The 24,846-nt window shown below is 44.5% G+C and overlaps 1 protein-coding gene across 3 annotated transcripts in view; it reads right to left on the bottom strand.

The window, feature by feature from the left end:
* Positions 1 to 4,099: 4,099 nt before the first annotated feature.
* TSEN2 (tRNA splicing endonuclease subunit 2) overlaps positions 4,100 to 24,846 on the bottom strand; it is a 47,635-nt gene continuing 26,888 nt past the window's right edge. For all 3 annotated transcript variants that reach the window (XM_077751593.1, XM_077751592.1, XM_077751594.1), the window contains 6 exons: positions 20,914 to 20,964; positions 17,831 to 17,969; positions 9,937 to 9,973; positions 9,104 to 9,215; positions 7,994 to 8,083; positions 4,100 to 7,030 (listed from right to left, as the gene is read on the bottom strand). In XM_077751593.1, the coding sequence (XP_077607719.1) occupies positions 6,971 to 7,030; positions 7,994 to 8,083; positions 9,104 to 9,215; positions 9,937 to 9,973; positions 17,831 to 17,969; positions 20,914 to 20,964 (489 nt within the window). In that variant the 3' untranslated portion in view covers positions 4,100 to 6,970. The remainder of the gene's footprint in view (positions 7,031 to 7,993; positions 8,084 to 9,103; positions 9,216 to 9,936; positions 9,974 to 17,830; positions 17,970 to 20,913; positions 20,965 to 24,846) is intronic.

Raw genomic sequence — 24,846 nt, 5'->3', positions numbered from 1 at the left:
TCTAGTGCTGCCCTGCACACACATCCAGTTCTCTTCAAACCTCACGCAATGACTGCTGGGCTCCTTTTCACTGCAAGGTCATAAACCCTGAAGCTGCTCAGGGTTAACGGATTTGAAAGTCTATAATGATCCACCCAAAGCATTTCCCCAAAGCCTTTAGGGCGTGCACGGAATTACTCCTATAACCAGGAAGACCCAATAAGCATTATTTTAGAAAAAACACACAAGGGCCATTTCTGGCTCCACTTGCACAGGAGGCGCAAGTTCTCCCCATCTCCGGAGCCGTCTTCACCACTTTATCTCCAACTATTTTTCTGTCACCTCTTTCTCCTCCACTGTGTCACCTACCAGGGCATAAAATAGGCTTTGCGTTTCCTAGAGAAAACAATTATGGCAGTGCTTATACTTTTGGTTTATCTGAAAGGGGAAAAAATTACACTTGCTTCATGCCAGACCCTTCCATTTAGTCTGCAAAACACACTCAGCCGGCTGCAGGGTCTCCATTTCACAGGCGAGGAAGCAAAGGCTCAGAGTGATAAGGGAAGGCTCCCAAGGGTTCCTGAGCGTAGACTTGGATTTTGGACCTAGGTTTTTCTAATTCCACTCTTTCTACTTTATCAGAAGGTGCCATTTAAAGGTTAGGAAGAGGGTCACCTAGTGGCTTAGTTGGTTAAGTGTCCGACTCTTGATTTTGGTTCAGGTCATGATCTCATGGTCAGTGAGTTCAAGCCCCACACTGGGCTCTGCAATGTCAGTGTGGAGCCTGCTTGGGATTCTCTCTCTCTCTCTCTCTCTCTCTCTCTGTGCCCCTCCCTAGCTCTCTCTCAAAATAAACAAATAAACATTTAAAAAAAATAAAAGACTATTTACCTGTGAAATAGTTTCTGAAAATGTAGAGATTCTAAAAAATCTTAAATGCTTGCAACCTTTCATTTTTTAAAAGAGTGAATTACCTTGAAATTAAAAAACTCTACTTCTTAGTTTAAGTTTCAGAAATGTGCTTTGTCATATCATGCATTCGTAAGGCATCCCTGTATTACACAAGATGGTAGAAAGACTAAGTTTTTTCAGCTTATATATAAAAAAAAAAAAGATTGAAGATAAATCAAGCATTAGATAGCTCTCAGTTTTAGAAATGGACCTCCATGGGGCGCCTGGGTGGCTTAGTCGGTTAAGCGTCCGACTTTCGCTTAGGTCATGATCTCGCGGTTTGTGGGTTCGAGCCCGCGCCGGGCTCTGTGCTGACTGCCAGCTCAGAGCCTGGAGCCTGTTTCAGTCTGTGACTCCCTCTCTCTGACCCTCCCCTGCTCATGCTGTGTCTCTCTCTCTCTCCTAGAAATAAATAAAACATTAAAAAAAAAAAGAAATGGACCTCCGTTTTAAGGAGGTTAATATTCATAGTATAATTATTGAGTCTGTAATCAGATTTTTCATGTTGGTTTAATCCCCGCCAAGTGTAATGTATGAATCACTTTATAGAACTGAGTCTCCTTACAGGAGAACGTAGGCCAGTAGAGGATTTCCCCTCATAGTCTGGGAATGAAGTCGGAAAAATGCAGCCTCTGAAACTGAAGCTAAGAGTCAATGTACAGTAAGTGACTGCACACATCTCTGCCTTAAGATGATGCGTAATGGTGGGTCTTAAGACAGAACTTCCTCTTGCCTCCCCAAGTGAATCAGCATAGCTGGAAATTACTGGAAGTCCATCATGAGCCAGGCATGCTAATATGCATCTTGTAAGGGCCAAGCCACTTAATCTTCCAGCAAGCCTCTGGGCATCATTATTATTTTTAATTACTTTTTTCATGGAGGGGAGATTCTTATCACATAAACCTATTTTAAAGGGGACAATTCTGCACTTAGTAGATTCAGTGTTGTGCAACCACCACCTCCACTTCCATAAACGAGAGTCTGGACCCACCAAGCAGTTGCTCCCTAGTCCTCCTCCCCCACCGCTCCTGGTACCCACTGATCTGTGTTCTCCACGGATTTATACCTGGAATCAGAAACTAGGTGGTATTGTGTATCTGACTTCCTTCTTTCACTTGATAGGTGTTCGAGACCCATCCACGGTGCGTGTACCAGCACGTCACTCCTTTTTGTGGCTGAACAGTAGTCCCTTGTATGTGAATGCTGATTACATTAACTCTATTTTATAGATGAGGAAACAGCTTCAGATCACACAGCTCGTAAAGGGATGAGTTGGGATGCAAACCTGTGTCTGACTCCAAACCAAGGAGACTTAGCCATCTTGTCATCCAGCCAAGGCCAATCAAAGAGACCAGGCAAGTGCTGACAGCCAGTCTCAACATTTTAAAAGTCCTGAAGATTGGGGGCAACTGGGTGGCTCAGTCGGTTAGGTTAAATGTCCAGCTCTTGATTTCAGCTCAGGTCATGATCTCAGGGCTTGTGGGATCGAAGCCAGTGTTGGGCTGTGCGCTGACAGTGAGGAGCCTGCCTGGGATTTTCCGTCTCCCTCTCTCTCTCTCTGCCCCTCCCCTGCTTGTGCTCTCTCTCTCAAAATAAATAAAAATACAATAAAAATAAATCCTGAAAACTGTAAGCTACTGAGTCTAACCTGAGGAGGTGGTGCCTTAAAGGCTGGGCAGTTTGCAATGCAGAACCATTTATCGGCGCCCCATTGCTAGTCTAGCCGTGGGCTCCTCAGATGGCAGGATGAAGGTAAGGCAGTTCATTGTGCTGACAGAACAGCCCTTCTGGCCACCGAAGGCCCTCAGTTCTCCACTTTCTCTGCACAAGCCATACCTGCATGTTATAGGAGGGGCCTGACTTCCACAAACGCATTTCGGTTCTCACCCCAGACTTCGCTCTAAATATAAATAAACTGACATTGTGTCTTTTTGGTCTCTTGCCAGCTTGGTGGGCTTGCATCAAGCCTGGGAAGGGAGGGGAAATTCCATCACATGTCCAGTGCTTCTTGAGCATCTGACTTTGCCTAAGGTCATGATCTCACAGTTTGTGGGTTTGATCCCCACATCGGGCTCTGTGCTGACAGCTTGGAGCCTGGGCAGGAACCTTCTTCGGATTTTGTGTCTCCCTCTTTCTGCCCCTCCCCTGCTTGTTCTCTCTCTCAAAAATAAACAAACATTACAAAGAAACCGAAAAGAGGGCTGAGATTTGACTGGTTCCTTTGTAGAAGGCTCACTCCATTACCTCACCTTCAATAAAATTATCTCTGTGAGACTAATAACAAGTTAAGAACCACACAGTGGTCCCAGGTTCGTAAGTGGGGTTCAGAGACGATCCTCATGGAATCTGGCAACCTCCTGAAGATTATGCCGAGACCAGATGCAAGAGCACGTTCCTGGTGGGGGCCCAGGCTGCACCCCAACACTGAGGCGGGGGGCCACCAGCCAGCTGTTATCAGCACGTTCCCAGCCCTGCCGGCAGTGCTGGGCAGCCTTCCGTTCTAACCTCCACCCAGGCCCTAACAGGGCCACATTTCTGACTTCGCATGCTTTTCTAGGTTGGTGTCACTTTAGATGTGGAGATCTCGTAAAGGTGCTAAATAGGACCGAGAGCTCTCGGGTCGAGTCCCCCGCTTGTACTCTGTGGCAGTGGCGTGAGGTGGTCACATCTCTGAGCCTCAAACCTTTGTCCTATGCAGGCTCCCACTATTTGAAGTCCAAAGTGTGTTGTGTGATTCTAAGATTTATACCTTAGTATTTCATGATTTATGTTATGATTTTAAATGGCGCTTTTATTTTTCAATTTCAATTTCAATTGTTCATTTATCTATAGTTGTTGAAGTAAAACTGACTTTCTATATTGGGAAAAAAAAAGTCTGTTGTGTGATAAGCCAGAACACAGGGGTCTGCCCCATCTTAAACCCCCATCTGAATATTTGCTATAACAATATGCAAAAAAATAAATAAATAAAAAGGTATATTGGCTATCCAAATACAGAATAATGAGTATAGGAGTCTGCAGCAAAATTGTTTAGGTTCTGAGTGCCCAGACCATAGGCCCCCCGATGCTTGTGCTGTTTAGGTGTGTGATGCATGGTCACATCATTTCTCCCAGTTTATTAAGTAAAAAAGTCTCTTAGGGAAGTGGAAAAGCCCATGAAGAAAGTAAGTGATTTTTTTAAAAAAGTTTATTTATTTGAGAAAGAGAGCATGCAAGCAGGGCAGGTGCAGAGACAGGGAGAGAGAGAATCCCAGGCAGGCTCCATGCTATCAGCACAGAGCCCAAGGCAGGGCTCGATCCCACAAACCGTGAGATCATGACCTGAGCTAAGATCAAGAGTTGGATGCTTAGCGGACTGGGCCACCCAGGTGCTATGAACGTGGGGGGAGTTTTAAAGGCCCAAGAAAATTCCCTTTATTAGGAAAAAAAAAATCAGAAGTGAGAGTTGAGAAAGGTGGTCCTATAAGATATAACCTTGGCCACGTATGTGTTCCTCCTTTTTTGTTTTTTATTTTTTTTGCACTGGGTAACGAAACACAATTTGTAAAAAGTGTTGGTTCCACAAAGTTCCACGGCGTTCTTGAGTGTGGCGTGCTCTTATAAAGCCAGTGAAGTTCTGTATGGACGGTGGGGGGCCAGTTGGCGTGGTGCCACTGGGCACGGGCTGGTGCAGTGGGCAGCTCAGATGCCTTGGGAGACCTGGGTGGGGGTGTGTGTGTGTGAAGAACTCCAGTTTTAAAGCAAATCTCAAAGGTTCGAGATTTAAGAACCGCATAAAACATGCTTTGAAGAGAGTGGGTGAAGCAACTTCTGCTCCGTGAGGTGGCAGCATGTCCCCAGTGAAACTCAGCCATGCCTAAAGGCGGTTTTATCACAGCGAATTTCCAATCTTGCTGAACTGGAGCTTTTTTCTAAAAGCACATGCCATCTGTTACATTTATTTCAGAAGGGAAGAAAAAAGGGCCAGGACAGGGGCGCCTGGGTGGCTCAGTCGGTTAAGTGTCCGACTTCAGCTCAGGTCATGATCTCACAGTTCGTGGGTTCGAGCCCCACGTCGGGCTCTGTGCTGACAGCTCAGAGCCTGGAGCCTGTTTCGGATTCTGTGTCTCCCTCTCTCTCTGACCCTCCCCTGCTCATGCTCTCTCTCTCTCTCTCTCAGAAATAAATAAAACATTAAAAAAAAAAAAAAGAAAAAAGGGCCAGGACATAATACATCTAAAGACAAGCCAATACTGCTTTTAGCTGGTAACTGTGAGGCACATGTAACCCAAAACCTTTGCTGGTACATTGTTCCAGAACCCCAGGGCCCTTGGGAAATGCTGAGGAGTGTCTGGCCCGCTGCAGCGTGTTCAGATGGTGTACATGAAGAGGGAAAATCTTTCCTACAAGGCTTGTTTAAAGGTGATGCTTTTGGGCATCCTTCTAGAGCTTTCAGTTACAAGTAATTATCTCTGTAGTCTTGTGGCTTTTCTACATCTTTACTGTAGCCTTCACATGAAGGGGTCACTACAACCTTGAAGGCACATTAGCAGATGATAAAGTATGTGATGTGGAGCTCTCACACGATGACAGAACTGTGAAGGATTCACGGGAGAGTTGTTACCATCAAGGCATATGATGCACTGATCAGGCGTGGAGAGAAGCGTCACCACAAATGACAAATGAAATAGGGAAAAAACGGTGCCTGAAATTTTTGCTGACTTTCAGAGTTTTGAGAAAGTGATGAGGCTTGAAAACAAAGTCTTTGACTTTGCTAAGGAGCCTGGTGAGGGCAGAGTGGGTAGTAAAAATGTTCGCTAACGAAGAGCAAAAAGGCTTATTACTAAGAAGCTCTTTCAAACTGATGATCATTACTGGTCTGCATCAAAGGGAAAAATAGGAGCTCCCTTACTTGAAGGCCAAATCTTTAAAAATGTAGATCGTGCAGATCTAACGCTTCTGTTGTGAGAGCAGGATGATGACGGGAACGGAAGGAAGCACCACGTTCCAAAACACAACGTCAGGCGGAATCTCAGGCCGTTGGGGCTCTGAGACCACGTGTCACGGGAACACGAACATTCCAGCTCTCACCGTCCACTTCCGGGTATGCGGTGCCAATGCAGCCACTGTCTTGAATTTGGACACTGGACGGATCTCAGACATCTGCTTCCCTCAGGCTGTGGCTGGTTCCCCCGTGCTCATCTTCCCCTCCACCCCTGCCGCCCTGCAAAACCGTCACTGGTGCGTAACCAGTTTGAAAAAGGCTTTGTTTATTGAGCTAACCTCATTCATCATGTATCTTCATACATTACTTCACTACCTATTTTTATTTTACAAGTTCACTGAAGCAAGATGCAATTTTTATCTAATACTGTATAATATTGTTGTGTACTGGACGCTAACGTGCCCATTGGTGAGCTCACTGAGAGTTCAAGATTAGGTAATGATGTTTTTGAAAAGGCTTTATGATACAGAACTCCTTGACAGGCAGTAAGTGGATTTTTAAGTGTTTGAGTAATTGGTTGAAGTTCTTAGATAAGAGGAGACTCATCATTTTTTCCATCTAACGTACGGACACACAGGGTCTTACAATCCCCAAATCTCGTCTCCGGATATGAGTAACAGGAGACGCACGCGTACAAAAGTGCTTGGGAACCTGTACCGGGCCACACAAATGTAAACTACTGTCATTTTCAGGTAAAATCAGAGAGTAGCAGAGTTTCCTTGCGGCTGGAAGAGTCCTCCTAGAGCTCATCTAGCCCAGCGCCCTTACTGAATGGAGGAGGACGCAGGCCCACAGACGCACAGCCCAGCACCGGTCAGGCTCAGCGCCTTACTCAGGATCAGAGTCTGAAGGCCAGCACGACACTCTTTGTTCTCTCCTGTGTCAGTTTATCTTTTGAAACAGGAATCGCTTTTTGGTGCTGGGAGGGCCATCCCCTTGATAACTTTTCAATTCTTGGTGATTATCATAAGAGGACTTTTTACCTCACTCAGAACTTGGCTTATGTAGGAGACTCAACAGTATTTGTTGGTAAACCAGAATTCTGAGGTTGAATTGTTAAAGTTCGTCTTGGTCACTCCTCTCTCGTGAAGAAACCCAACGGCTGAGAATCACCTCCTGCAACCAGTCAAAGCAAAAAGGTGACTAAAAATTTCAACATCAGAAATGGAAGAACATGCTAGGTGGGTGACATCATGGCAGCGTTTCACAAAGAACGGTCTGTACACTGATGACACCTGTTCTTTGTCACTGAAACATCTGGGGAAAAGTGAAGGGAGGCGGCACACACCTCATACACAAATACTACCCTCACAACCACACAGAGATTTTAAAAGCTAAACTAGCCTTGGCCTTGGCATCCCACTGGCACATTTCAGGAACGGGAGCATGAAAGCCAGCATTTACCATGAGAGCCACATCTGAGACGGTGCTGGGGGATCTGGGCCGCACTGAGAAGGGGGAAGTGGACCTGGGCTGGCGTTTAACGAACAGCTAACCTAGTGGACACGGGCAAGACAGACTGGTCAGATGGGGTGCTGAGGCCGACTGGAGACTTGGGGGGCTGTAGAGGGACAGGGTGGTGTGAACAAGGGGACGGGGTGCAACGTTACAGATGGCAGAGGACGAGGGCGGCTGCATGTGGGGAGGAGTCACAGGCAGAGGGGACGGGCAGAAACAGCAAGTAATCCGCGGGGAGAGCCTGATGAACGTGGCGGTCCTGCTAGAGAAAAACTCGCCAGGAAGACTCAGGAGCCAGATGAGAAGTTCAAGGAGGGAGTGAGCTGGTAGTGACACTGCAGTTTCTGGGAATGGGGCCTGGGAGAGGCCTGGCCAGAAGGTCCCAGGCTGTCTGTGAGAGCAGTTTCAGCTGAATGGTGGGGACGGAGGCCAGGTGACATGGCAGGTAAAGCAGCAGCAGGAGTTAAGGGGCAGTGAGAGCGGGCAGGAAGAGGACCTGTGGGACTTCCCGTTACCAAAGCAAGGTTTTCCTTTCTTTACCTGGGACCATGTGCTCCAGAGGACACAATATGGCGGACAGAATCTTTGGGATGCCCTGAATCTGTCTCTGAGTGTGCCTACCTGAACTTTGATTCGTTTCATACACTCTGGCGACTCCATCTCTTTGTCAGTCATGGTAGAGGGTTTAATCAAATAGCACAGCATGAGTTCCTATCGAGAAATGAAGAACAATCTCTACATCGCGCACAGTAACAACACACATCTGGGGGCGTCAGCAGGAAGTGCGGGCAGTCTCCGTGCCCTCCCGCTGGGTGCTCCTGGAAACTCACAAACCACATCGGTTTCCTCCAGGAACACACCTGGGCCCGGGATCTAGACTGAGGACCAGTCCCATAAAATGGGTGCAAAACTACTGGAAACAGTATATATAGATTCCCTATTTCTAAAAGGTAAAGCTACTTTTTACAGGCTAAACCTAAGCAGCTTCACCTGCATGCAATGCAGTCACCCCCCACCTCCGCTGGGCCTTCGGGCCCCACCTCTCACGGCGCCTCCGGCAGCAGTGGGACGAACCGGAGGGGGCTCGCCGTCTGTTCGGTTAGCACGTTACTGAGTAACAGCGAACACACAAAGCTTTCATCCTTTGTAGTCCTGGCATAGGATGAAATTTCCCTCCGGTCTTGACTGCAGCAGGATAGAGCCGGAGACGAGTCCCGCAGTCACACGACTCTGGGTCTGAATTCCCATTCTGCATATAAACTGCATGATCTTGGGTATGCACCTTAATATCTCTGACTCTGATTCCTCACCCTTAGGGATGAGGACACCAACAGGTGGTGAGAAAACATGTACGGTGTTTAGCTATAAATATTAATTCCGTCCTCTCGCTTCAAGAGATCTGCTAGCTCTGAAAAGAAATCAATGTTTTGACTCCCTTGTGAATGTGGGTGACTGACTTTTGAGCGTGGGCTGATGGCCGCCCCAGAATGGGAGGCAATGCTCCTCTACATCAATCACTAGGGATCTTTGAGGCTCAATTTGTGGCGCTCAGTACCAGAGGGTGGGGGCAGGGGATACGAGGGGAGGTCAGCTTCTAGCCTCACCTTTTAGAACCTCACTGGTAGGAACGCTGTGAAGTTCCTACAGATGACTGCTATGATTCTACTACATTCAAGAAAAAAAAAATCAACCATTTAAGTGACACGTGAATGCCAAAGCTGATGTCATTACCTTGGAGACATTAACTGAAACTCTGCTCAAGGCAGCCAGTGACCTCCAGCTGAAAGGTCTGCGAAGAGAGCCCTCAAAATCGTCGTTGACTAACTCAATAATGACCGAGTAACTGAAAGACACACAGAGGGCATTAAAAAGCATGAAATCAACCTCTTTAAAAAGAATAATGCTTGTTCCACCAAGAACAAAGATACAGAAAATACTATCTACATTGCCTCATTCTAAATTCTCCTACAATGTTATTGGGAAAAACATTAATGAAAAACTCCCACTTTATATTACAATCTTTCAGGCTGATCTCAACACTGATAAGGAGGGAACAGGAATACTTCGCCCAACAAGCAAGCTGTGAATTCATTCAATGGTTTAGATATTCACTGATATTAAGATAACAATTATTGCATAGGTTAACTCAATGTGTAATACTAAAACGTAACCTATTTATTACTATGTACATAGTACAACATTAGTGTATAAGCCAAAGTTGCAGAGCATCTATTCCTAACAGGCCAAGAGAAGCAGGATTGTAATTGTTTCTGTGGCACCGATAATTATACTGGAGGTCAGAAATTTCCTCCTGTCCTTTGAAACTACTGCCTTATTAAAAAAAAATCACTGCAGGGGCACCTGGGTGGCTCAGTTGGTTGAGCATCCCAGTTTGGCTCAGGTCATGATCTCATGGTTTGTGAGTCGAGCCCCACGATGGGCTCACTGCTATCAGCCCGTCAGTGCAGACCCTGCTTCAGATCCTTCTCTCTGCCCCTCCCTTGCTTAACACTCTTACTCAAAAAAGAAATAAAACATTAAAAAAAAAAAAAATCACTCCAAACCTTGCATGGTAAAATGGAGGGCCTTTTCGATACAACACTGCAAAGAAAAAGAGAGAAAATGTATAACCTCTTGGAATCAAAATCTTACTTTATTACTGATGTTTCCTCTTCTCCAAAGAGACATAAATACCCAATTATCTGTACATGGTTATCTGCAATATGTCCAGTCATCTATTTTTAAAACCCAACTATTTTTTTTTCCCCTTGGAACAAAATGCAATTAGTAAAGCAAATCTGTGGCCAGGACCCTAACATTCTCACACCACCCTCAGCCCACAAATGAAATCCAAACTCAAATACAAGTGACTTTTGTCTTGCCTCTGGTCTTACAATCTCCAGAGGGAGAATGTGAAATAATGTCACAACATGTGAAGTTCATATAATGCGGACCAACATTTTGTTATTAATTTCACATCAGAGTAATTCAAAGTGTCTGAGCTACTCTACTCTGGCCAGGTACCAATTGACTTGAGTGTTGGTAATAGAGATGAGTCACCACACACGCCACTTGTGGAATTCAGTCTGCCCTACGGATTTAATCTATGGAGGTCAAAAGCCAGTGCCCAAACGAGCCTGGAGCAGGGACTCTGCCACGTGGACTACACAGGGGATCCTTCCGAGGCCCATAGTCTGTGGAGGGAGTAGCTATTTGTTCATCAAACCTTGCTCTCCTCTCTTTCCAGGCACACGGCCAGACCATGTCTCTGTTTCCCAAGCAGCCACGCTGGTCATAAAACTCTCCCACGTACCAAGCCTGTGCTTATTCCTTTTTGAAGGTGACCTTGAAAGGCATGTGGTGAAGACACGGAGCTACAAGGAAGAAGCCTGGGCTCCTGAAGCACCTTTGAGAGTCGACTGGCCCACCACTCAGAGACACTGGTTTTGAATTTCACATGCAATGAAATTGTTAGGCCTCTGAGATTTGGGGTTTATATGTAACTATAGCTAAAAGAATTATCTTTACTGATAATTACATCTGTAAGCTTGTGGCCAGTGCAAATTAAAGCAGAAAAACTTTTTATCCATTGAGGAGTTGATAGAATTTTCGTTTTTGGCCCTATCAGTACTGTAGCTAATCACATTTCCCTTAGGCTCAGCAAGGTCAGAGGCAACTTTACAGCCTGAGTTAGTTATCCTGTAGGATCCTACAGACAATACAGCAACCCTTCACCTACAGTACATTTTCTAGGGTCACATTTCCTTTTTATTATTTTATTTCCTATTTAAAGTATGTTTAAAGGATTTGGCAAGCAGCTCAAATTCACTGTGTAAGGGGCACAAATTAAGTAAATACCCAACAAACAATCCTCAGTTTTCTGAGATGCAGGGGAAGGAAACTACATACTGGAATGAACTTGAATTCAGGAGTTTGTTTCCTGTCCATTCGCTGCCACTCTTGGTGGTGTGACTTTCAAACAAGTTACTAGTGTCTCTGGGCCTCAGTTTCCAGATTTACAAAATGAAGAACAAGGGGACACTGGGACCTTCTCTAGCCCTCAAGCACCATGTTTATGATCAGGCACACATCTTAAATCCCACATGCATCTGCCATGCTGGAATATTCACAGCCTGAAAGCAGCTCTTACCTACATTTGGGTCACTTCAGATGACTGATGATGACGGTATGGTTTAGAAGTTAAATGCATGAACACTGACATCAGAAAGACTCGAGTTCAAGCCTTAGGAGTGTCAAGACGACATGATGACGCCCTGTGTTTCAGTCTCCTTATTATGAAAAACCTGGTGTAGCGACTGAAGATAGAGGCATTGACATAGTGGCTGGCATAAAATAAAGGCTCAAAATGGTACCTAGGAGAGTAATCCTAATGATGACAGTGTATTCAGAAGGTAAAGTAAAACCGTCCTACAAAAATGCCTCTCAAGCAAAAAGATGAAAACTTCAAGTCTAAGAAATCCCGGGCACTCAAAAAAAAAAAGTCTGAAAGAACCAGGAAATGAAGGGAAAGCTCCTTTTTGTAAGTGAATGCCAGGGATGGCTGTGGAAGGAACGACAAAATTACAAAATGAGTAGTACAAGTAATTAATTCAGGCAACTGTTGTAATCATCGGGGAAGGAGATATGCACAGTCTCACCCTACTCGTTACTTGTTAATCACAAAAGGAAAAATGTAATTTTACAACAGACATCTGACAACGGTCACTTTGGTCATGTGATCATAAGTAGTCTCATCAACAGTGGGACAGCCTGACATTAAGTACCTCCTAATGGGGCACAATAAATACCCACAGCACCCATGCGTGCTAAAGAATGGTGGGCTGGAGTCTAATGATAAGGAAACAATCATATCTAGAATGTGGGATATCCTCTCAGACTCTTCAAGAAAACTCAACGTCATGAAAAATCAACAAGCTACAGAAACTGTTTTAGATTAAAAAAAGTCACAGAGGCTATAGTAAGGTGAAGTGTGGCCCCCAATAAGTACGTCCAAGTCTTAATACCTGGATCTGGGAATGCAGCTTTATTTGGAGAAGGTCCTTTGCAGAGACTGGAGTGATGTGGCTATAAGCCAAGGGATGCCCGGCGCTGCCAGAAACACTACAGACAGGGGATTGAATTCCCTCCTGCCTTTGGAGGGAGAGTGGGCCTGTGAGCTGTGGTCTCCAGGACTGTGAGAGAGTTTCTGCTGTTTTAAGCCCCCCAGTATGTAGTAATTTATAATGGCAGCCCTAGCAAAATAAAAGAGAAACCTATAGGGGTGCCCGGATGGCTCAGTTGGTTAGACATTCGACTTCTTCATGGGTCCTAGATCATGCTGACAGTTCAGAGCCTGGAGCCTGCTTCGGATTCGATGTCTCCCTCTCTCTCAAAAATAAAATAAGTGTTAAAAAAAAAAAAACTAAAAAAGAAAAAAGAAAAATTCTGATTTCTCTCAGGTATTGTACGATATTACAGTTATGCAGGAGAACATCCCTATTCTTATGAGCTACGTGCAGAAATACTATGGCTTATTTGCACAGATGTGGAAAACATTAAAATATTTAAAAAACTTGACTAGAAAAAAACCCAAGAGAGTCCTGCAGGAAAGAACCAAAAAGGGAGACGGAAGAAGGCTGTTCTGTGAGGAGGACAGAGGAGCTGCTCTGAAGCCTCCCCCTGGTGGGAGAGCGGTTCTCAGTCTCCAGGCGGGGCGCCAAGCCCAGGGATGGTTCCCTCGGGCTCTGGGAACCCTCTAACTCTGCTGGCTCTTTTTTTTTTTTTAATGTTTATTTATTTTTGAGAGAGAGACAGAGACAGAGAGGCAGAGACAGAGAGAGAGAGAGCAAGGGGCAGAGAGAGGAGGACACAGAATCTGCAGCAGCTCCAGGCTCCGAGCTCTCAGCACAGAGCCCGACATGGGGCTCGAACCCACGAACTGTGAGATCATGACCTGAGCCCCAGTTGGACACTTAACCGACTGAGCCCCCAGGCACCCCATAACTCTGCTGGCTTCTAACAGCTGCTGTCATTCCACTTGTCCCTCCACTTCTCATTTGCAAGCAGCTGTGAAATCACATGACCAAACTTAGTCAATGCAAATCTAAAACTAGGGAAGGAGGCTTGGGAGTAACTACATCTTAAGTCACACCAACCAGTAGCTGCCTGCGTCAGGAAAAACAAATCTACACCTGGTGCTGCACGTTAGCTTCCTGGGGCGCAACAGCAGCTCCGTGTGGTGGAAGCACACAGAGATCGGACCCGACAGCCAATCTCTGCACTTACGTGCTGTGGGACCCTTGGCGACTCCCTTGACCCTTTAAAGCCATAATTTCCTCAGCGTCCTATAAAAGGAGGTGAATACCACACGCCTCACAGGAGTACCAGAGGTAAATAAGAGGAGGGAAGAAAAGCACCAACGCAAAGTGCCGGGTTGTGGGAAGAGCCGGCAGCTGTGGGAGCTTCTGGGTGGGGAATGTAAGGGAAGGCTCCCACTTGGTTTCTAGTCTAGTTTTCATCAGTGGGTGATCAAGGTCAAGTAGCTGGGCAGCTGCCCCTGATTTGAGATCCATATCACTAGCTCGCAGTACCGCTCCTGGAATGAAATGTGACTGACAAGATTTATTCATGGGAAGAGTTTCCCTGATAAGATGTGAATTTCATAAGGGCCCTTTGTCATGAGTCATTACCTCTGTAAACAGAAACAATGGTCAAGAGAGGATGTCCTGGGTTTAACCTGTGTTGGCAGTTCTAGGGCATGTGTGATCAGGTCACCAGCCCTCAAAATAATATTGTTAAAAAACAGCAGCCACTGAGGAACTGTGCCCAGAGAAGAGGTGAAGTTTAGGAAACTGTGCCTCTTTTTAAATTTTGTTTTGTTTTTTGAGAGAGAGAGAGACCGAGAGAGAGCGAGACAGAGAGCATGTGTGAATGAGGGAGGGGGTGAGGAGCAGAGAGAGAGAGAGAGACAGAGAGAGAGAGAGAGAAAATCTTAAGCAGGCTCTATGTTCGGTGCAGAGCCTGATATCAGGANGCCACCCAGGGGCCCCCCTTTTTTTTTTTTTTAAGATTTTAAGTAATCTCTACACCCAGTGTGGGGCTCAAACTCACATCCCTGAGATCAAGAGTCACAGGCTCTCCCGAATGAGCCAGTCAGGCACCCCAGGAAGCCGTTCTTCCTCTCCCAGGCTAGCACTGCTCANACAGAGAGCATGTGTGAATGAGGGAGGGGGTGAGGAGCAGAGAGAGAGAGAGACAGAGAGAGAGAGAGAGAGAAAATCTTAAGCAGGCTCTATGTTCGGTGCAGAGCCTGATATCAGGATTGATATCACAACTGTGAGATCATGACCTGAGCTGAAATCAAGAGTCAGNACACCTTTCATGCCACTGCCGGGCCAGAGGCCGGGTCTCCGATTAATTACACAAGCAGCTTGAAGTTATGTGATAGACCCAGCTGTAGCAAAGGCCTCCGGGGAGTTGGAAAATAGCAACTGTTTCATTTCTTTAAAAAAAAAAATCTTTTGGTCCTTTCAACCATCCCCATGAGGCACTTTGTTTTAAAATTACTCTTCATTCAAAAATATGGCTTAGTATTGAAAATACATGAGTTAAGTATGCTTAGAAGGCACTCAACAAAGGCCCGTGTCCCCTGCAACTTTTTATTTTAGTTTTTATAAAGAAGATGTTATATATATATAAAGATATAAAGATATATATAAAAGATATATAAAACATATATATGTATATACATGTATGTAATGGTGTTATCCATGTTACATGATGAGCAAATGGAAACTCAGAGAGATGAAGTAACCTACTTGAGGTCACACAGTAAAGAGGCAGAGCCGGCTGTGAACCCAGAGAGCTCTCTTTACTAGCCCCTGCTGCTTCTGAATGTATCCCTGCAGCCTTCTTGACTGGAAAGTTCTAACTCAGGTTTCACTCATACAATGAGAAAGCTGAAGAAGACCTGCCAAGCGTTTACAGTGAGTGGCTATTCTTACAGGGGTGTGGAAAGGAGAACAGGGCAGGAAGCCAAGGAGGGAAAAACAGGCACCTGACTTATTCAGGCATTGTTAACTGCGGCCAGCACAATTACGGGGACACCCAGCAAACTAATCTCAAGCTGGTCCTGATGATTCGTGTGGTAGCCCTGAGTTGGGGTATCTGTGCCTGAAATCCAGTCATGGAACGAACAAAAGAAATCATTTATCTTAGAGGGATAGAAACTCCTTAACCTTTACTTTGGACTGCTGACACCGTCCCTCCCTGCTTGAGAGTTTAGTGAAAGGTTAGGACTCTTGACCCATAAAAACACACCATCTACAAACACAGCATTTTGTATTGTGTTGGATCCTTCCCAAAATTACCCTATGATTCCTGGTTAAACACAGCTTAGAGCATTTACACACTTAAAAGACGGAATGGGCTTTCTTTGGGTATTTAAAAAGGCTCAAAGCATTTGGAAGGAGCATATGACATAGGTCAAAAAACCTCAGGGGCCATGGCTTCTTGGAAGACCTTTCAAATATCTTGAGGTTTTTGTTTGAACCTCACAAACAATTCTGAAAAGCATCCAGGAAGCACCCTCACTTGGCAGATGTGGGAAGTGAGTTTAAAGGACTTGGCAGATGCTAGTGCCGGGCACAGGCCTTAGGACCCACGTGCACTCACCGGGCCCGGGGCTCTCGGAGCCGCTTCCATAACAACAACTCCAAATTTGTACATGAGGGCTCTCCTGTGCTCTAAAATCATCTCTTTACGGATTCTCCACTGGACTTACTACGTCCAAAGCATGAATCCATGTATGTAAGCGTTATCCCTGATTCCTCTTAAATGAAGTTCCTACAGGGGCGCCTGGGTGGCTCAGTCGGTGAAGCATCCGACTTCGGCTCAGGTCATGATCTCAGGGTTTGTGGGTTCGAGCCCTGCATCGGGCTCTGTGCTGACTGCCAGCTCAGAGCCTGGAGCCTGCTTCAGATTCTGTGTCTCCCTCTCTCTCTGACCCTCCCCTGCTCACGCTCTCTCTCTCAGAAATAAACATTAAAAAAAAAATGAAGTTCCTACATCCATTCTGCCTGCAGGGCTGGTTGGGCTCAGTGGCCCTAACAAAGTCTATCTGCTAACATTTTTACCCCCTGCCCCTCATCCCACAGTCTACCAGTAACAGAACAGACAGAGGGTCCTATTCATTTAAGTCACTCCTTTACTCAAACTCTCCCAAGACTTCTAATCACCAGAATGACAACCAGGCCTTACGTGATCTGCCTCAGCTTAACTCGTAGACATCACCTCATGTTAACTCTCCCCTAGGATCTCTAAGTTCTAGACATACTATCTTTACGCTGTTCCTGAGACTTCCCTGCCTCAGGGCCTTTGTGCTTGCTGTTCCCTCTGTGCCTACCATGTTCTTCACTCTTCCCCTGGGATCTCTGAGTTCTAGACACCCTGTTTTTATGTTGTTCCTGAAACTGACTGAGCTTGTTCCTGCCTCAGGGCCTTTGCACTTGCTGTTCACGCTGGGCCTCCCACATTCTTAACTAACATTTCCCTACTGTGGTCACCTTTTGTTTTCGGTCACATCTTTTCAGAGACTTTTCCTACCTTTCTTGACTCTCTACACCTCTACTCTGTTTTATTTTTCTTAGTCCCTGGAACTACATTATATATTTACTTGTTTGCTTATTCATCTCCCCAGCCAGAAGGTACGCAGCTCCATTAAGGCAGCTTTGTGTTTGTCTCACTCACTCTGTGTTCCTGGCACCTAAAAAGACCTGGCCCACAGGAGAGTCTCCATAATTATCTGTTGAATGAAGGGCTCATCAGGTCCAGAAGTCTTACTTTAAGATAAGAAGGTGCAGTTTCTAAGAGCCTGGGCTCCAGAATGTAAAAGCCCAGCTCTGTAAGTTACTGGCCCTGGAAACTGTTAGGGCACATGGCCCATTCACAACTGCAGTCTCACCATCAGAAAAAATGAGAATAATAAGAGTATCCTTTGCTGCTTTAGGGATTAAATAAGATAATGAATTTTAAAACGTTTGACACATAGTAGGTGCTCAACGAATGGTAGCTGTGATTATTCTTCTAATTCTGTGATTATTCTCATTTGCCAGATGAGACAATGAAGCCTAGAGGATGAGGGACTCCCCAAATCACAGGAGTGAGGGGCTAATGAGAGGAGGGGGCAGGGCTGTAAAACTCTCCTCAGATTACAGAATGAGTGAGGGAGAAAGCTTGAACATTTAGGCCTCCAGGCTTCTATCCCCAGGGGGGCCCCTTAGATTTCCTTTTCACTCTTCCAGGACAAACCCTCCACTCCACTCCAAATGTTCTTATCTGAGCCAGCAGGAAGGCATCATTTTAGAAACAACAAGCACCAGTACATAACCAGTTCCGTCTCCACCCCGGGGTCTGCTGCGAACCCTGGTCCTCGTACCTACCGAGTCAAGAATTACTTACGTAAATCGGTCCCATACTTCAGTCCCACTTTGGGCACCCAGCCCTTGCTTCGGAAGTAATGGTATGCCATGTACGTAGTCCTGAATGTGGGCTGAACGACAGGGAAAGCTTTCCAGAGCTTCAGGATTGTTAAAGGCTCCTGATGACAGTAAAAAATAACCAAAAAAACAAACAGAGGGGTCTGATTACGTATGTCAACTCATCATTCACCTGGTGAAGGGGACGTCCACACTGAGCGCGGAGCAGAGGCAGTTACCACAGTACCCACAGCGGCGGGACTTATGCTGGCTGCGTGGCAGCACCAGATACAGGCCCGAAGGCAGGTGTGCCTCAAGGGGAAAATACACATGGAATCTCAAAGACTTGGTAGGAAAACAAGAAAGTAAACTATCTCAGTAAGTTTGGAATTTCTAAGTTAAACAAATTTTGCAAATAATATAAATTAGTTTCACCTGTCTTTTTTCTCCTACCCACGCTCCCTCTTATTTTTATGAGAGAGAAAGCATGTGCACGTGTGAGCTGGGGAGAGGGGCGGAGAGGGAGAGAGAATCTGGAGCAGGGTCCATGCTGCAGCCCGAGACCCTGAGATCAATGACCTGAGCGGAAACCAAGAGGTGGACGCTCAATGGACTTATCCACCCAGGCGCCCTTTCAACCCCTTTAATGTGGCTACTAGAAAATTTTAAAAATGACCCACCTGGCTCCCATCTGAGGCTTATATTTATTTCTGCCAGAGAAAACCGGCCCGGAAGGCCTGGGAGAGGCCGGGAGGAGGGAGGAGGCCGGCGCAAGGGGCCGGTGGGGGCCTGCGGGAGGTGGGCAGGTGTGGAACACTCCGGCCAAGGGCACGAGTGTGTGCCTCGAGCTCGAGGGTGACAAGCCCAGCACAGCCGGAGGGCAGCACGCTCCGAACTTTTCACACACCACGTGAGTAGCTACCGTGTGTCAGGCCACATTCAGAAAAGCCAAAATGTAATTCTGTAAAAGCTTAAAAAAAAAAAAAAAGATGCTCCGTTTAGTCCCTGAAACTGGAGGCACAGTGAGTAACCGACTGCTTCAAAGGGAACGGAGTTCCTGTAGGGGACGTGAAGAGACTGAGAACGGCTTGTTTCAGAGAACAGTCCATTTTTTGGACGGTTTAGGGCTCAGTCAGTCAGACTTGGCCGAGTATGTCTCAGCCTAAGATTTTAAATCCATAAATAGGTGCTAGAGGTTTTATTCTTCTCCTTATTCTTTTTTTTTTTGCAGTTGTTCCTAAGATAGAAACTCCATGTAAGTGTGGCCTTTATTTTTTATTTTATGTATTTATTTTTGAGAGAGAGAGAGAGAGAGAGAGAGAGAGCGCGAGCATGCGCAAGTGAGCAAAGGGCAGGAAGAGAGAATCCCAGGAGGGGAAGGGGGGGAGAGAGTGAGAGGGAGGGGGAGAGAGAGAAGTGGGGCTCACCAGAAGCAGTGTTCGTGTTTTGCCCGAAGCGGGGCTGGTGTTCGCCAGAAGTGGGGCATGAGCTCACACAATGTGGGGCTCAAACTTATGAACCATGAGATTATGACCCGAGCCAAAGTCAGATGCTTAACGACCGAGCCAGCCAGGTGCCCCTACGCGTGGCCGTTCAATCCTCAGGAAAGGAAACACTCAGGCTCCTCCAACAACACACAGTGTGGCAGGAAGGCCGAACTTCCAATATGGATAGCCCGGCAAGTTTCAGAGGCTGAGGATTCTACGTAGCAGTGCAATGTTCTGACAGATTTTGGCTAAGGCCTGGGGAGGACGCAAGATGGGCTAAGAATGGCCACCATCTGTGAAAATGAGGCACCCATCAGGCGACATCTGTTTCTAAACCACTGGAATACTTGTGAAAAGAATTTATATAATTGGAATTTGATTAATGATAAAATTATGCACTCCTAGGTACAAAATGTAATTCTCTATTTATTGTTCTGCTTACCTTTCTCCTTTTAATTTTAATTTCATTTGAATTATTTTGAATAGGTATTTTATTCATATGCATAAAGTGTACAGGGAAGTCTCCCCTTCTATCTGTGCGCCCAGCCTGCCAACGCCTCTACCAGAAGCTAAGCAATGGTATCGGCTTCCTGTGGGACTTGCTAAGGGCAGCAGGCTACAGTGCACATCACGGCTTTGGGAATGTCCTGACACAGCTTCAATTATTAGGTCTAACCGGACTAGCTGTGTGACCCTGGCTGGGTTCTTTCCTTCCTCTGAGCGTCAGATACCTTCTCTGTAGAATTCTTATCAGGCAGAAGCAAGGATATGCAGGTTAAGGTACCCAACACACAGCCTTTACTAAAGTTGGTGCTAAACACTGGCAGCTTTAATTTTTGTTCCTAATTTTTAGTACTTTTCTAATAGATTTCCTGATTATTATTTAAGATATTGCTCTGCTCCTAGTCTGGGAATGAAATCCAATCTAAAAGAGTCAAAGCTGGCTTCTGCCTTAATAGTCCCAGTTCAGGACCCAAAGCCTAAATGTACAGAAAAAAATCTGATCCAATTTTACTGGGTGAAAGTAGGCACGTTTGTATTATAGCAATGTGAAAATTATCACAAGCTGCTTTCAACATCAGGAAAAAAACTTTTTTTGATGTTTACGTTTGAGAGACAGAGAACGAGTGAGCAGCAGAGAGTCAGAGAGAGCGAGACACAGAATCTGAAGCAGGCTCCAGGCTCTGAGCTGTCAGCATAGAGCCTGACGCAGGGCTTGAACTCAGACTGTGAGATCAAGACCTGAGTCAAAGTCAGGTGCTCAACTGACTGACTCACCCAGGCACCCCTGGGAAAAAAAACTGTTTAATGTTTATTTATTTTTGAGAGAGAGTGAGAGAGAGCAGGAGAGAGAGAGAGCAAGTGCGCATGCAAGCAAGCAGGAGAAGGGCAGAGAGAGAGGCAAACACAGATTCCGAAGCAGGCTCCAGGTTCTGACCTGTCAGCACAGAGCCCACGCAGGGCTCGAACCCATGAACTGTGAGATCATGAACTGAGCCAAAGTTGGACACCCAACCAATTGAGCCATGGAGGCGCCAGGAAAGTTTTAGGTGGACTGTATCTAAATAAGACATCTTACCTTCTCATAGTAGATGCTGAGACATCCTAGAGCATAGACCAGGAAAAAGGCCTAAAAGCAGAGCAAGCAGAAAATGCTCATTAACTGTCCCACATTCCTGAGTAGTTATTTTACAGACTGATTTCTCTTTGCCTCAAGTACAAACTAATGTCCTTAAATCATCTTCATAATGGTCACACATTTTTTTAACATAAATGACTCAGGCATATTTCAAGGATTTAATACTTATTTTTAAGAGAGAGACAGAGACAGAATGTGAGCAGGGCAGGGGCGAGAGAGAGGGAGACACAGAATCTGAAGCAGGATCCAGGCTCTGAGCTGTCAGCACAGAGCCCGACACGGGACTTGAACTCAAGAACTGTGAGATCATGACCTGAGCCAAAGTCAGACACTTAACTGACTGAGCCACCAATGTGACCCAAATTCAAGGATTTAAAAACCATCTAAGAAAATATGAAAGTCACAAATTGGTTAAAAATCAACGAAAACCAAAGCATTTGTATATTATTTCCATGTATTTTCCCCCTTAAAAATCACATACTAAACTGAAAAATGATGTAAATAGCTGTAGCAACAGAAATCTTTGCTCACTAGATTCTCCTCTGTAAAATTAAATAACCATATTAAACTGAGAAAAAAATTTACAGAAAGAAATATATGAAAATTTGTGAAAAGTAGGCAGTGCAGATTTGGCTCGTGTAACAAAACATGAGTTTTTCAGTCACATGCGCAGTAAAGTGATTTCCTATTAAATAATCCCTATCTTTCCATGAACTTCATTATATAGTAATGTGTTTTTTCCCCCAAATGTTTATTTTTGAGAGAGAACCAGCATGAGTTGGAGAGGGGCACAGAGAGAGGACAGAGGATCTGAAGCAGGCTGTTTTGCTGACAGCAGAGCCTGATGTGAGGTTCAGCCTCATAAACCATGAGATCATGACCTGAGCCGGTCAGATGCTTAACCGACTAAGCCACCCAGGCACCCCCATTATACAGTAACGTGTTTTATTTGTATGAAGAGGCAGGAGGAAAAGCAAAGAAAGTCAGCTCTAGTTGAGTAAAATCATACTTAGATAGAAATAAAAATAGTTTTTTAAAAAAGTTCATTTATCTTTTTGAATAACCTTATACCCAACATGGGGTATAAACTCCCAACCCCGACTACCGGCTGAGCCAGCCAGGTGCCCCAATAGCTTTCTGATAAAAGTTAAGGCAATGGATAGCACCAAATAGGCCCTGTTTTTCATTCTACTTGTAGAGGGGAAGAGGATTCACGTTTACATCTGAACAGACTTATGCGACATTGTTGTGTACTAATGGCTAAATGGTGGCTATTAGTACTCGGTTACTTTCTGTATAAAGATGAGGATGGGAGATTAATTTATAACCAAATGACAAACATTCTGCTGCCGCTGCCTGTCACAGATGAGGAGGGCCCTCTTATGCAGTGTGATGACTGAGACGCAGTCCCCGGCCAGAAAGGAATGGCAGGTTTTTATCAAGAAAGGATGCTGTATTTTGGCAAATGCTTTCTCTGCATCTATTGAGAGGATCATGTGCTGAATTGGAAAAATATGCAGCCAAGAATTCCTTATCCAGCAAGGCTTTCATTCAAAATAGAAGGACAGATAAAGAAATTCCCAGAGAAACAAAAACTAAAGGAGTTTGTGACCACTAAACCAGCTCTGCAAGAAATTTTAAGGGGGACTCTTTGAGTGGAGAGAAAACAAAACAAAAAACACCAAAAGCAACAAAGACTAGAAAGGACCAGAGAACATCACCAGAAACAACAATTCTACATGCAACACAATGGCAACACATTTCTATTTCAATAATCACTCTAAATGTAAATGGACTAAATGCTCTTTTGGCAATACCAAAAGACACAGGGTATTAGAATGGATCAAAAAACACAAGGCTCCTCGATATACTGGCTACAAGAAACTCATTTTAGACCTAAAGACATCTGCAGATTGAAAGTAAGGGGATGGAGAACCATGTATCATGCTACTGGATGGCAAAAGAAGGCCAGAATAGTCATACGTCTATCAGACAAACTAGATTTTAAAACAAAGACTGTAATAAGAGATGAAGAAGTACATTATATCATAATGAAGGGGCCTATCCACCAAGAAGGTCTAAGAATTCCAAATATTTATGCCCCCAACTTGGCACACCCAAATATGTAAATCAATTAATCACAAACATAAAGAACTCACTGATAAATAATACCGTAATAGTAGGGGACTTTCACATCCTACTTATAGCAATGGACAGATGATCTAAGCAGAATATCAAAAGGAAATAATGTCTTTGAATGGCACGATGGACTGAATGGACTTAACAGACATTTTCAGAACATTTCACCCTAAAACAGCAGAACACACATTTTTCTCAAGTGCACATGGAACATTGCAGAAAAGATCACATACTAGGTCACAAATCAGCCCTCAACAATTAAAAAAGATCGATATGTCCTGCGTATTTTTAGACCACAATGCTATGAAAGTTGAAATCAACCATGAGAAGAAGTTTGGAAAGACCATGAATACTTGGAGATTAAAGAACATCCTACTAAAGAATGAATGGGTTAACCAAGAAATTAAAGAGGAAATTAACAAGTACATGGAAGCCAATGAAAGTTGAAAACGTGACAGTCCAAAACCTCTGGGTTGCAGCAAAGGCTGTCATAAGATGGATATTTAGAGCAATCCAGGCCTTCCTAAAGAAGAAATAGATGTCTCAGATACACAACCTAGCCTTACTCCTAAAGGAGCTGGAAAAAGACAGCAAATAAAACCCAAACTGAGCAGAAAAAGGGAAACAGTAAAGATTAGAGGAGAAATCAATGATACCGAAATCAAAAAAACAGTAGAACAGAGCAAGGAAATCAGGAGCTGGTTTTTCAAAAGAATTAACAAAATTGATAAGCATCTAGCCAAATTTATCAAAAAGAAAAAGGATCCAAATAAATAAAATCATGAGTGAAAAGAGATCACAACCAACACTGCTGAAATATAAATAATAAGAGAATATTATGAGCAATTATATGCCAACAAATTGGGCAATCTGGAAGAAACAAATTCCTAGAAACATTAACTACCAAAACCGGAAAAAATAGAAAATTTGAATAGACTCATAATCAGTAAGGAAATTGAATCAGTAATCAAAAATATCCCAACAAACAAGAGTCCAGGACCAGATGGCTTTCCAGGGAAATTCTACCAAACAATTAAAGAAGAGTTAATACCTATTCTTTGGAAGCTGTTCCAAAAAACAAAAAATGAAAGGAAACTTCCAAACTCTTTCTATGAGGCCAGCATTACCTTGATTCTAAAACCAGACAAAGACCCCATTACAAATAACTACAGACTAATTTCTCTGATGAATACGGATGCAAAAATTCTCAACAAGATACTAGCAATGTGAATCCAACAATGCATTAAAAGAATTATTCACAACAATCAATTGGGATTTATACCTGGGATGTAAGGTTGTTTCAATATCCACAAATCGATCAACATGATATATCACGTTAATAAAAGAAAAAAAAAAAAAAAGAAATAAAAACCACATGATCCTCTCAATAGATGCAGAGAAAGCATTTGACAAAATACAGGATCCTCTCTTGATAAAAACCTTCAAGAAAGTAGGGATAGAAGAAACATACCTCAAGATCATAAAGGCCATATATGAAAGACCCACAGCTAATATCGTCCTCAGTGGGGAAAACTGAGAGCTTTCTCCCTATGGTCAGGAATACAACAGGGATGTTCACTTTATCCACTGTTGTTCAACATAGTGTTTGAAGTCCTAGCCCCATCAATTGGACAACAAAAACAAATAAAATGCAAGCAAACCAGCAAGGAAGAAATTAAATTTTCACTCTTCAGAGATGACATGATACTCTTTTGGAAAACTGAGAGACTCCAC

This window comes from Crocuta crocuta, unplaced genomic scaffold, assembly GCF_008692635.1.
Source record: "Crocuta crocuta isolate KB4526 unplaced genomic scaffold, BGI_CrCroc_1.0 scaffold69-1, whole genome shotgun sequence".
In the NCBI taxonomy this organism is placed as follows: Eukaryota; Metazoa; Chordata; class Mammalia; order Carnivora; family Hyaenidae; genus Crocuta; species Crocuta crocuta.
This window is presented reverse-complemented; position numbering and strand designations above follow the sequence as displayed.